Source organism: Salmo trutta, chromosome 6 (genome assembly GCF_901001165.1).
Source record: "Salmo trutta chromosome 6, fSalTru1.1, whole genome shotgun sequence".
NCBI classification, from domain to species: Eukaryota; Metazoa; Chordata; class Actinopteri; order Salmoniformes; family Salmonidae; genus Salmo; species Salmo trutta.
This window is the reverse complement of record NC_042962.1, coordinates 20,345,403-20,359,876: the sequence shown is the minus strand read 5'-3', so window position 1 is coordinate 20,359,876 and position 14,474 is coordinate 20,345,403. Positions and strand designations below refer to the sequence as shown.

General features: G+C 45.9%; 1 protein-coding gene across 2 annotated transcripts in view; it reads left to right on the top strand.

Annotated features, from left to right (window-relative positions):
• Positions 1–14,474, top strand: part of kcnh2b (potassium voltage-gated channel, subfamily H (eag-related), member 2b) — a 283,242-nt gene that overhangs the window by 264,104 nt on the left and 4,664 nt on the right. For both annotated transcript variants that reach the window (XM_029755692.1, XM_029755693.1), the window contains 8 exons: positions 4,411–4,610; positions 7,146–7,398; positions 7,979–8,172; positions 8,374–8,476; positions 8,827–9,102; positions 9,262–9,445; positions 13,807–13,984; positions 14,200–14,464. In XM_029755692.1, coding sequence (XP_029611552.1) covers positions 4,411–4,610; positions 7,146–7,398; positions 7,979–8,172; positions 8,374–8,476; positions 8,827–9,102; positions 9,262–9,445; positions 13,807–13,984; positions 14,200–14,464 — 1,653 coding nt within the window. The remainder of the gene's footprint in view (positions 1–4,410; positions 4,611–7,145; positions 7,399–7,978; positions 8,173–8,373; positions 8,477–8,826; positions 9,103–9,261; positions 9,446–13,806; positions 13,985–14,199; positions 14,465–14,474) is intronic.

Below are 14,474 nucleotides of genomic sequence, written 5' to 3'. Positions count from 1 at the left end.
TCTCAGTCTTAGAAAAGTTCAATATGGGCCTAAACTTTATTAAATGGATCAAATCACTATACTCTCATCCAAATGCCATGGTGACTACTAACGGACTGAACTCTGACAGATTCCCTTTGGGACGGGGCACAAGACAAGGGTGCTCGCTGTCCCCCCTGCTCTACTTGTTGGGGGCGGAGCCTCTGGCAGAGTTGATAAGGAGCAATCCAAGTATTATGGGTGTTTCTGCAGGCGGCCTGCAGCACAAGATTTCGCTCTACGCGGATGATGTCTTGCTCTACAAATCTAACCCTGAGAAATCCCTCCCATTTTAGACACAATTGCTCAGTATGGCAAGTTTTCAGGTTATAAGATACATTTTAACAAATCCACTGTCTGCCCTCTCAATATTACACTCACCAGCTCTATGAAGACACTATGTCCATTCCAATGGAAGACACAGGGGTTTCAATACCTTGGGATCTTCATAACACCAGATCTGAAAAGCCTTTTCAAGGAAAATTATCTTCCACTCCTGGATCGATCTCCAAACCCGGATCTCCCTCCCAATTAGCTTAGTAGGAAGAATTAATGTCATCTGTATGAACATCCTCCCTAGACTGAACTATTTATTTCAGATGCTCCCATGCTATCTGCCAGTTTCCTTTTTCAAAATAACTAACCAAAGCAGCACCAAATTTATATGGGGCAATAAAAAACCTACGATCAAGTTCTCCACTCTATCGAAACCTGAATCTAAGGGTGATCTTGCCCTTCCCTCCCTTCAATTGTACTACTGGTCTGCCCAAATCCGCAACATGCTAACATGGATCACAAACAGACAAGAGTCAAGGTGGATTCAGATAGAAGCCCAATCCTGTGGTTCATTGCCCCTAAGCTCAATTATATTCATTAATAACTTTAGTGAAGTGGGCAACATAGCCAAAACCTTTGTGATTTACAGCACCCTACTAGCGTGGAGGGACTGTAAGAAATACCTGGGCATTTCCTCCCAAATATGTTCTCACTCGCCTATAGTAGGCAACCCAGACTTGCCAAAAGCCCTGAGGGTTGTCAACTTTAACCTTTGGCATACTCTAGGAATCAGGACCTTTTCAGACCTATTTCATCAGAAAACCACTACACTGAAATCCTTTCAAGAGCTCTGCAGTGAATTCAATGTGCCAAGATCCCATTTTTTAAAAATATCTTCAAATTAGACATGTCATTTCCTCATTTTCTTCCAAGAGGAGGTTTAGAACTCAGTTGAATGAAGTTCAAACCCTTCTTGTCACAGCACAATCCATTAAAGGCAAAATCTCCTATATCTATAGACTCCTTTCTGAGAAAGGAGCCTCCTCCTTTACTCCTTTGAAAATAATCTGGGGAAAGGACCTTGGTCTGACTATCAGTGATGAGGTATGGGCGGAGGTTTGCGACAGGGTATACTGCTGCTCTACTAATGTAAACATGAAAGAATCTAATTACACATTTTTGTACAAATTTTATTACACTCCTTTGAAACTCCATAGAATGAAAACAGACACTTCTCCTAACTGTAAAAGATGTACCTCTGAAAGTGGAACCTATATGCATGTATTTTGGAGCTGTAGAGAGATCTATACATACTGCTGCACAGAAAATACTAGATGTACAGTTTGATATGACCCCGTGTATCTATCTCCTTAATGCCCAGCAGGACTTTGTTCTTGATCCTGACAGAGAAAATGTGCTTATAACTATTACATACTTTGCTAAGAAATGTATTATTCTATTGTGGGCTTCTAATACCTCTCCTACATTTAAAATGTGGATTGACCAGATTGTTGACTTTCTCCCTCTTGAAAAGCTCACTTATGACCTCCGCAAGAGAGGTGGAGACTCTGGTCTCCACTACTCAACTATATTTCAAATTGGACAGAGTGAATGGGGTGATTAGGGAAATGAGCAGATACATGTTGTGTAAGGTGCTGTAAAATCTAAAAATGAATTATTTGCTTGTCGTCTCATCTAAGGCTGGAAATAGCTAATAAGAACCTTGATAGTGCTGCTGCAAGTTTTATATATATTTTTATTTTTAATTTTTAAAAATTATTCTTTGTGTGTATGTATGTGTGTGTGTATATATATTGTCACTTTCGTCGTAGTAAGTGGACCAAGGCGCAGCGGGTCGAGTGCTCATCTTAACTTTATTTGTGAACACTTATTAAAAAAAACAAGAAACGAACGAACTAACAGTCTTGCAGGCTAAATACAGCAGTGCTAAGAACAACCTCCCACAACAAACACATTCCTAATTATAGGACCTTCAGAGGCAATGATAGACAGCTGCCTCCAATTGAAGGCCCCAATCCCAATTACTTAAAGATCTAAACACTCTAGAATAGACATAGAAATATAGAAACATAGAACAATGACCAAAACCCCGGAATACATAAATCAAACACCCCTCTACATAAACACACACTCAAAACCATATAAAACAAATACCCCCTGCCACATCCTGACCTACAGCTCCAGACTGTAGGGCGATTCTGGGAGCTCCGGACTGTAGGGCGACTCTGGGAGCTCCGGACTGTAGGGCGACTCTGGGAGCTCCGGACTGTATGCCGACTCACTCGGTTCCGGACTGTGGGCCGTCTCACTCGGTTCCGGACTGTAGGCCGTCTCACTCGGTTCCGGACTGTAGGCCGTCTCACTCGGTTCCGGACAGTGGGCCGTCTCACTCAGTTCCGGACAGTGGGCCGTCTCACTCGGTTCCGGACAGTGGGCCGTCTCTCTTGGTTCCGGAGAGTGGGCCGTCTCTATACGGGGCACTGTCGCCGGAAACTCTGGACGAGGCACTGTTGCCGGACACTCTGGACGAAGCACTGTTGCCGGAAGTTCTGGACGAGGTACTGTTGCCGGAAGTTCTGGACGAGGCACTGTTGCCGGAAGTTCTGGACGAGGCACTGTTGCCGGAAGTTCTGGACGAGGCACTGTTGCCGGACACTCTGGACGAGGCACTGTCGTCGGAAGCTCGGGACTGGGCTGACGCACTGGAAGCCTGGTGCGTGGTGCTGGTACTGGAGGTATCAGACTGGAGACACGCACCTCAGGGCTAGTGCGAGGAGCGGGAACAGGATACACTGGGCCGTGAAGCATTACTGGCGGTCTGGAGCATACAACCCCTACGGCCTGAGTGCTCACTCGAGCGTGGCACTTGCGAGGGGCTGGAATCATTTTCACCGGATTGTTCGTGCGCATAGGCGAAATCGTGCGCACTTCCGCATAGTACGGTGCTCCTCTGATCCTCTGTTCCCCATAATAGTTGGCTCAGGTCTACTGCCTGCCCTTGCCAAACTACCCGTGTGCCCCCCGGGGGGCTGCCTCTCTGGCTTCCTTGCCAGCCGTGTTCCCCTGTAGCGTTCCCGGTCCTCTTCCGCCTTTCTCCATGGTCCCACTCCGGCTAATATCTCCTCCCAAGTCCAAAACTCCCGATAGTCCACCTGCTGCTCCTTTCTCCACTGCTTGGTCCGTTGGAGGTGGGAGGTTCTGTGTGTGTATGTGTATGTATATATAATATATATATATTTTATTTTATTTATTTATTATTATTATATATATATTTTAAAATGTATTATTATTAATTTTTTTTAAAAGTCTGTCACATCTGTGAATGTGGAATGTGTTTTGTTGGTTGACTGAAAAACAAGAAAACAAAAAAACAAACAAAAAAATCTAAACATACAGTATAGCCCAACATTTGTAGAACAACTCTAAATTAAGCATATAGGAATATATATTTATTTGTTTACCGCTCAACACAGAATAGCCGCATGCGCGCACTTCCTCAAATCGTTTAGAGAAAATATCCTTTCTATTTTATTCAGCTTTGCTCAATTGTATTTTTCATACTATAAAATAATGCCACGGAATTCTAAGCCAATCTTGTGTAGCCCACAGCCATTTGGCATAGCCAGATCAGGACCTAACATAAGGACAACTCAGAGTATGCTATTCTGTTCTGAAATAGACTACATTTTCTTCATATCATGTTTCTTTAGACCTGTCTAAAATAAGTAATGGATTTATTGTGATGGTGGAGGCTATATTACATGGATTTATTCGACTTTTTAAAATGTAGATGTTCCAAAGGTCTGCATCAGTAGCTTGTGTGGAAGCCAGGAGATGCTAAATGTGTTTATGTTAATTAACAGTCAATTAGCGTGAGACCGACAGTTATTTGCTTGAACAAATTTCGCGACCGCCACAGCCCTAGGCATGAAGGGCCATGGCATATACAGTCACACACATGCATGCACACATAAATACACACACACACACACACACCTGAGATACCATAATGTTGAACTCACAGTGCCCAAGGTGTAGTAGACAGCAGTAGTATTCTATTCACAAAATCCTAACTCTCTTCTCTCAACCCTACAGCTCTGATGTACGCCAGCATCTTTGGGAACGTGTCGGCCATCATCCAGAGGTTGTACTCGGGTACAGCGAGGTACCACACCCAGATGCTGCGGGTCCGAGAGTTCATCCGGTTCCACCAGATCCCCAACCCACTGAGGCAGCGGCTGGAGGAGTACTTCCAACACGCCTGGTCCTACACTAACGGCATCGACATGAATGCTGTGAGTGATATACATACCCACACACACACACACACACACACACACACACACACACAGAACATACACGTAAAGATACACACAGCACATTGACATCAACACAGTGCATAGACGTAAACACAGGGATGGGTAACTTTATTTTCAGGATCTCAGTCACGGTCTCAACTTGAAATGTGGTTGTGTATCAGCAGTCAGTCAATTAGTCCATGTCAGCTAAAATGTTTCATAGTGGCAAGTTAGTCTAGCGGCCAGCTTTCTAAACTTGTAGTATGCATGGTCCAATTACCGACCCATTGATCATCTGTTATCATATTAAAAGCTGCAAACATTTGCCTCCAACCTATGGCAAAATGTGTAGAATTGCAGGAAATTTGCTGTAAAACTGCATATTTTTCTCTCCGCCCCATGGCAAAATGAGAAGAGTTGCATGAAATGAGTTATAAAATTGCTAAATCCTCTCTCCTCCCCATGGCAAAATGCAGGAAATTAATTTTAAAACTTGACTTTAATGGCAAGGTTGCCATTCCTGACATACTGTACATGAATGCTATGATTCATACACACACACGGTATATTTTCTGCACAGTCTTTTAAAGACTCATTGAACTAAGAGAGGTCTGGCCTGAAAGCTGTAGTTGATTTGTGTTGATTCGGGTTGTCTGTACATATATCCTCCAATCAACTCCTCTCTCTCCCTAGGACTGAGCCTACACTCTCTCCAACATGCTTTAAGTACCAAACGCAATAATGATGTAACCATTGACTTATTACATCATGTCTGCTAAATTACTAACATGTAAATACATTACGGAAGTGCATTTTTTTATGCAATTTAGGAACAAAATTCCTAACACGAAATTCCAATATTCCGTCTTAAAGCGGCAATCAACAGTTGAAACAATAGTTCTGGAGAAATTCAAAGACCGCTATGGATGCAAGGACAGACCACCCATGATATTTTAACCTTTTTTTTAGGCTATATAGTGTTTGTTTTTGTTTAGAAACCTTTTTTTCCTTTGTCATTATGGGGTATTATGCGTAGATTGATGAGGGAAAAAACGATTTAATCCATTTTAGAATAAGGCTGTAACGTAACAAAATGTGGGAAAAGTCAAGGGGTCTGAATACTTTCTGAATGCACTTTATACACACGTGTGTGTGTGTGTGTGTGTGTGTGTTTGTGTGTGTGTGTGTGTGTGTGTGTGTGTGTGTGTTTGCCCCCTTTCTGATTTCTTTCTGAATACATTCCCGAATGCACTGTATTGTTCAAGAATCAATGGGTACATTTCAGTACAAAAATGGATTAAGTAAAAGCAGATTGCCTGATTAAATCCAAGGTTTAATGTAAAAGATAGAGACATAGAGAGGAAACAAACAAACAGTCGCTTGTTAACTCAACTCCTTCATTATGTTAGGTTGAGAGTCCATTGAACTGTGTTGGATAAGTAAAATGCTTGTTGTGGTGATTATAGTGGTTGTTGTGATGTAGCCCCGGACTCATGTCTCTCTGACTGAAGGTCAGTCATATACGTTGTCTTTTAATGATGAGGAAATGTGGCTGCCATGTCCGTAACAGTTTGTCTGTCTGGGCTGGGGAGAGATGGACCAATGACTGTATATATGAATGGACAAAGCCATTGATCACGTGACACCATTCATTCCTATGTAAAGACTCAATAGCGCATTGAAGACAAATTAAGTTGGTTAAGATGGCGTCTCATGGAGACAATATGCACAGTTTCAGCTACTCCAGGAAGTGATGTTGCAGGCTAGTTCAGTGCTGCCCCCTCTCATTAAATAACTCACGTTGAAGGCTGACCTGGGTACTGCAGGCTGCCATTAGCAACTAAATGATTCTCATTACTTCTTTCTGTGTGCGATTTTAAAATAATCAGTTCAAGTACATACATCTGGTGTATTAGAAGCAATTATTGGTACCATGATTGTATTTGATTCTACATTTTTTTTACATGAAGATTGATCACGAAAATCTGCATTTTTCCATTGACTGTAATGGGGATCCTGTTTTCTGCTAACAATGGCTGTGGTACCGAGGTCGGCCTTGAACTTCCGTGGCTTCAATGAGAGCGGTGTCGGATCAAGATGAGGGGGTGTTTTCGAGACGTTGGTCTGGTCTGACAGCTTTGTCCCAGAGTCGCACATAGAAAAATTCCTTCTCTTTTCTCTGAAAAATTGTGGGAATTGGGGGAAGCCCCTTGCTAGAGGGGAAAATTATTAAAAAGATTTGTAGTAATCATTTTAACTACATAGGTAGAGCTGTAGCCTTACAAGTGAAAGTATTACTAAGGCAGATTGCTGATGAAATATTGTAATTGTTTTGGGTAAACATTTGATTTGCCGCTACATATCAGAACATTTTATTTTTCACAGAATTTATTTAATGTTTGTTGTTTAAAGACAGCAGTGACATCTACACTGCTTGTCATAGACTCGCTAGACAGTAACACTCTATCGCTCTCTCTATCCCCGCCCTCTCTCTCCACCTCCCACCTCTCGCCCTCTCTCCCCCGCTACCAGGTGTTGAAGGGGTTTCCAGAGTGTCTCCAGGCTGACATCTGCCTCCACCTCAACCGTACCCTCCTGGAGAACTGCAAAGCCTTCAAGGGCTCCACTAAGGGCTGCCTGCGAGCCCTGGCCATGAAGTTCAAGACCACCCACGCCCCGCCCGGCGACACCCTGGTGCACGCCGGCGACGTGCTCACCGCCATCTACTTCATCTCCCGCGGCTCCATAGAGATCCTCCGAGGTGACGTGGTGGTGGCCATCTTGGGTGAGGATGATAGACGATAGGAGCTACTATTACTGTAGTATGTATCAACCCAGATAGTCCAGGTTCTACGGCTAGTCTAGCATTTATCAACCCAGATAGTCCAGGTTCTACGGCTAGTCTAGCATGTATAGGCTACCAAATGAAAGACTATAGGCTCTACTGTCACTCTATAGGCTACTGTCTACTGTTGCTAGACTAGCATGTACCAAGCCAAAGGGGAAATGAATTGAAGAACAAAGGGAATTTGGTATATTCAGATATGATGTGCTAGGGAAACTCAGAGATGGTCAGAGATGGGCAAATAAGATATACAGACTTTCAAAGGCAATTCTCCCCAGCATAAATACTATATAGGCCAACACTGCCATCTACTGGGAAAATATATGACCCAACTTATACCTCATACAGCTTCAAACTCTGGACAGCCGAGAAGGGTGAAATGCTATTTCAGTGAACAAGCACTGCTGTGTACCATTTGGAGTTATTGTACATTTGCCATGTAACTTACCAGTAATAACATAGCAGTGTAAAACATGAGCATTTTTCGATGCATGTAAAAATGTCCTCTCTTCACTCACAGGGAAGAATGACATATTTGGCGAGCCCATCAACCTTTACGGGCGAGCTGGGAAGTCTAACGCCGATGTGAGAGCGCTGACCTACTGTGACCTCCATAAGATCCACAGAGAGGACGTCCTGGAGGTGTTAAACATGTACCCCGAGTTCTCCGACCACTTCTGGATGAACCTGGAGATCACCTTTAACCTCCGGGATGTGAGTGACCTAACTTCCTCAAGACAGGTCAAGACAATAAAAATGCACATTCAAATATTCATTTATGAATGCAAATGGGTGAATGAATGAATGAATGAATTGGTGAATTATGTCCATTGTGCATCCTTATGGAAGACCTATATAAGCCCTCTAACATCAGTTTGTGATTCTTTGAGATGTTTTCTTTGTTAATCCCTGCAGACCAATATGATTCCTGGCTCTCCAGAAAGTGACAACTCAGACTGTATAGGATTCAACAAACTGCGCAGACGCAAACTATCATTCCGGCGCCGGACAGAGAAGGGTAACCACCACATTCCCTTTCACTCCTTCATCTCTGTTCATGAGAGCAAAAACCTATTATTTCCTCTGTGGTGTCCAGAATAAAGCCTCTAATACTCAGTGATGACTCCCATACACACTTAGTTGTTCCTCACAAATAAAGTTTTCCAATTCCATGCAGTGTGTCGTCATCTGTCCTTGTTTCTTACATTTACAATTTAGTCATTTAGCTGATGCTCTTATCCAGAGCGACTTACAGTAAGTGCATTCACGTACTCATAGCTAGATGAGACAACCACCTTTCACACTTATAATAAGTACATTCTTCCCCAGTAAAGTCGTTATCATCAGCAACTCAACTTGTCCTCTCAGATGATGCAGATGCAGGAGAGATTAAAAAGGAAAGAGCCAATAAACCACTACGGCGGAGACGGAAGGAGGCGGCCAGTAACCAGGGGGAGGGGCCTCTGAGCTCAGTGTCCTCCCACTCCAGTGGCGACGAAGGGGAGGAGTCTGTGGTCACATGCCCTGCCCCTCCATCGGCTCTGCATGAGATGTCCCCGGCTCAGGCCACCACCCTGAACTTCAGCGACACTCCCGAGGGGGAGGGAGACCCCAAGGGGGGCAACACCTGCAATGCACTCACAGGTGGGTCTGGGCATCAATGTGGAAACACACGATACACACACACACACACACACCTCATTAACTTCCATAGCAGACATACCCTAGGGCACATCAATGTAAAACAGTAGAGTATACCCTGTTATTTACCCCTTTCTTCCTCTCCCCTCTCTTCACAACCAGGAGCATTTTCAGGGGTGTCCAACATCTTCAGTTTCTGGGGTGAGAGTCGGGGCAGTCGTGAGTACCAGGAGCTGCCGCGCTGCAGCCTGCCCTACCCTCCCCCTCTTAACACGCCCAACATTGGCCGCAGGCAGCGCACCGAGCTGGAGAACAGACTGGACCTGCTGCAGAAGCAACTCAACAGGTACAGAGACATACAGGGACAGAGACATAGAGGGCCAGAGACATAGAGGGCCAGAGACATAGAGGGCCAGAGACATAGAGGGCCAGAGACATAGAGGGCCAGAAACATACGGGGCCAGAGGCATACGGGGCCAGAGACATAGGGGGCCAGAGACATAGGGGGCCAGAGACATAGAGGACAAGAGACATAGAGGGCAAGAGACATAGAGGGACAGAGGCATACAGGGACAGAGACATAGAGGGACAGAGACATAGAGGGACAGAGGCATAGAGGGACAGAGACATAGAGGGACAGAGGCATACAGGGACAGAGACATAGAGGGACAGAGGCATACAGGGACAGAGACATAGAGGGACAGAGACATACAGGGACAGAGACATAGAGGGACAGAGACATAGAGGGACAGAGGCATAGAGGGACAGAGGCATACAGGGACAGAGACATACAGAGACAGAGACATACAGAGACAGAGACATACAGAGACAGAGACATACAGGGACAGGGACAGACATACAAGGACAGAGATAGAGACATACAGGGACAGAGACATACTGTACAGAGACAGACATACAGGGACAGAGACAGACAGGGACAGAGACAGACAGGGACAGAGACAGACAGGGACAGCGACAGACAGGGACAGAGACATACAGGGACAGAGACATACAGGGACAGAGACAGACAGGGACAGTGACAGACAAAGACAGACAGGAACCGAGACATACAGGGACAGAGACATAGAGGGACAGAGACATAGAGGGACAGAGACATAGAGGGACAGAGGCATACAGGGACAGAGGCATACAGGGACAGAGACATACAGAGACAGAGACATACAGAGACAGAGACATACAGAGACAGAGACATACAGGGACAGGGACAGACATACAAGGACAGAGATAGAGACATACAGGGACAGAGACATACTGTACAGAGACAGACATACAGGGACAGAGACAGACAGGGACAGAGACAGACAGGGACAGAGACAGACAGGGACATAGACATACAGAGACCGAGACATACAGGGACAGGGACAGATACATACAGGGACAGACACATAAACATATAGAGACAAAGACATACAGGGACCGAAAGGGACAGAGACAGACAGGAACAGAGACATACATGGACAGAGACAGAGACATACAGGGACAGAAAGGGACGGAGACATGGACAGAGACGGAGACATACAGGGACAGAAAGGGACGGAGACATGGACAGAGACGGAGACCTACAGGGACAGAAAGGGACAGAGACGGAGACATACAGGGACAGGGACAGATACATACAGGGACCCGTGTGGCTCAGTTGGTAGAGCATGGTGTTTGCAACGCCAGGGTTGTGGGTTCGATTCCCACGGGGGACCAGTACGGAGAATTTTTTTTATGAATTGTATGCATTCACTACTGTAAGTCGCTCTGGATAAGAGCGTCTGCTAAATGATTAAAATGTCAAATGTAAAAATGGGACAGACACATAAACAAATAGAGACAGAGACATACAGGGACCGAAAGGGACGGAGACAGACAGGAACAGAGACATACAGGGACAGAGACAGAGACATACAGGGACAGAGACATACAGGGACAGAGACAGAGACATACAGGGACAGAAAGGGACGGAGACATGGACAGAGACAGAGACATACAGGGACAGAAAGGGACAGAGACGGAGACATACAGGAGCAGAGACAGGGACATACAGGGACAGACACAAACACATATACAGTGGAGGAAAAAAGTATTTGATCCCCTGCTGATTTTGTACGTTTGCTCACTGACAAAGAAATGATCAGTCTATTATTTTAATGGTAGGTTTATTTGAACAGTGAGAGACAGAATAACAACAACAAAAATCCAGAAATATGCATGTCAAAAATGTTATAAATTGATTTGCATTTTAATGAGGGAAATAAGTATTTGACCCCCTCTCAATCAGAAAGATTTCTGGCTCCCAGGTGTCTTTTATACAGGTAACGAGCTGAGATAAGGAGCACACTCTTAAAGGGAGTGCTCCTAATCTCAGTTTATTACCTGTATAAAAGACACCTGTCCACAGAAGCAATCAATCAGATTCCAAACTCTCCACCATGGCCAAGACCAAAGAGCTCTCCAAGGATGTCAGGGACAAGATTGTAGACCTACACAAGGCTGGAATAGACTACAAGACCATCGCCAAGCAGCTTGGTGAGAAGGTGACAACAGTTGGTGCGATTATTCGCAAATGGAAGAAACGCAAAAGAACTGTCAATCTCCCTCGGCCTGGGGCTCCATGCAAGATCTCACCTCGTGGAGTTGCAATGATCAGGAGAACAGTGAGGAATCAGCCCAGAACTACACGGGAGGATCTTGTCAATGATCTCAAGGCAGCTGGGACCATAGTCACCAAGAAAACAATTGGTAACACACTACGCCGTGAAGGACTGAAATCCTGCAGCGCCCGCAAGGTCCCCCTGCTCAAGAAAGCACATATACATGCCCGTCTGAAGTTTGCCAATGAACATCTGAATGATTCAGAGGACAACTGGGTGAAAGTGTTGTGGTCAGATGAGACCAAAATGGAGCTCTTTGGCATCAACTCAACTCACCGTGTTTGGAGGAGGAGGAATGCTGCCTATGACCCCAAGAACACCATCCCCACCGTCAAATACTGGAAACGTTATGCTTTGGCGTTTTTTTTCTGCTAAGGGGACAGGACAACTTCACAGCATCAAAGGGACGATGGATGGGGCCATGTACCGTCAAATCTTGGGTGAGAACCTCCTTCCCTCAGCCAGGGCATTGAAAATGGGTTATGGATGGGTATTCCAGCATGACAGTGACCCAAAACACACAGCCAAGGCAACAAAGGAGTGGCTCAAGAAGAAGCACATTAAGGTCCTGGAGTGGCCTAGCCAGTCTCCAGACCTTAATCCCATGGAAAATCTGTGGAAGGAGCTGAAGGTTCGAGTTGCCAAACGTCAGCCTCGAAACCTTAATGACTTGGAGAAGATCTGCAAAGAGGAGTGGGACAAAATCCCTCCTGAGATGTGTGCAAACCTGGTGGCCAACGACAGCCCAAAGCTAGCGATCTTGCAACATTGTATAAAATATTCTGGGCCCTCAGTTTCCTGCGCAAGGGATAAGAAGCAGTGCTTGACTTGGGCAGGAGCTCGCCGGAGCTGAGTACCAGCACCTCATATTGTCTACTGCTTGCGCACCTATTCCTCTTATAGAATATTAGCTCAAAAGTATTGTGGAGCTCCTGTACCTAAATATAAACACTACCCGCACCCAAAATGAGTACCGGAACCTATTTCAGTCCAAGTCAAGCACTGATAAGAAGCCTATTTTATGACGTTTCCACTGGATCAGAGCATTCCCTTTCACGTTGAGTGGTTATCGAAAGGGAGAGAGCTGGCCTCTCGAGTGGGGCAGCAGACCTACAGAGACAGAGACAGACAGGGACAAAGACAGACAGGGACAAAGACAGACAGGGACAGAGACAGACAGGGACAGAGACAGAGACATACAGGGACAGAGACAGAGACATACAGGGACAGAGACAGACAGGGACAGTGACGGGGACAGGGATAGGGCAGGGACACAGACAGGGATCGGAGCAGGGACAGGTCAGAGACAGTGACAGGGCAGGGGCAGGGACAGAGTAAGCTATAGCCCTCTGAGAAAATGGTTAGAATGAGTGTGTAAAAGATGTACAAGTGGGAATATAGGGCACAGCTGCTAGTCTGCTAGTCCACTGTAGCTGCTTCCATTATGTCTTGCACCAGTGTCTAATATGTCTGTCCCCTGTCAGAGTAATGGAAGTACCCAGGCCTGGTGTTCGCACTCAGCTGACACCTCTCTCTTTAACCCTACCTCATTATTCATATTTATCAGTCTGATTCTGACAGACATATTCCTCTCCTCTCTCCTCCTCTCCTCTCCTCTCCTCTCCTCTTCTCTCCTCTTCTCTTCTCTTCTCCTCTCTTCTTTTTCTCTCCTCGTCTCTCCTCTTCTCCTCTCGTCTCCTCTTCTCTTCTCTACTCTTCTTCTCTCCTCTCCTCTCCTCTTCTCTCTTCTTCTCTCCTCTTTTCCTCTCCTCTCCTCTCATCTTCTCTCCTCCACAGTGGAATAACTGTTATATTAGCCCCTATGGTCTTATCCAGTCAGTGCCCATTGTCAAGTCTCATTGAGGTCAAAGACCTCCATTATCTAGAAGGCTGAGGCTATGCCTGCTTTTGTGAGAGTTACTGTAACATGATTGGCCAGTAATGCTTCTTGGGGATGCTCCAGGGTAGGTGTCAGCATTTCTGACGTGTGTATGCGTGCGTGTGTGTGTGTGTGTGTGTGTGTATGTCCGTGTGTTTCTCTCTTCAGGCTGGAAACGAGGATGTCGACAGACATCGGGGCAATCATGCAACTACTACAGCGTCAGATGGCCCTGGTGCCCCCAGCCTACAGCACCGTGTTGTCTCCCCCTCAGGCCTCACCCTACCCTGGCCCTGGTCCTGTAGAGAGGCTGGTGCAGTCTGAGACACTGGCTTCCCTCTCACAGGTACTACACACATACAGGAGACACGTACATGACACGTACATGCAGATATACCTGTAGACACCTGTAGACACCTGTATACATGCGTACACACATGCACTCATACACATGCCCACACACTCAGTTGCGTCCATACACACACACACACACACACACATATACAGACACACTCAAAAGGGTCTTCTCTGAATCCTTCCTCGTCTGCATCTCTCATCCAGATCTCACACCCCCAGGACTTTGAGGAGTTCCCCGGCAAGTCGTGTGACTCTCTCCGCAGCCCTGATCAGCTGCACCCCCAGGACTCACCTCTGGTCAGCCCCATCGAGACACGACGAGACACCACTGGGCTGGGCAGCTTAATCCTGGACCTGGACCTGGACCTGGACCTGGACAGCCTGGAGCTAGAACTAGGGGCTGGGTCAGTGGCAGGGTTGGGATCAGGGATGCGGGCAGGTTCAGGGTTGGGTTCAGGGATGCGGGCAGGTTCAGGGTT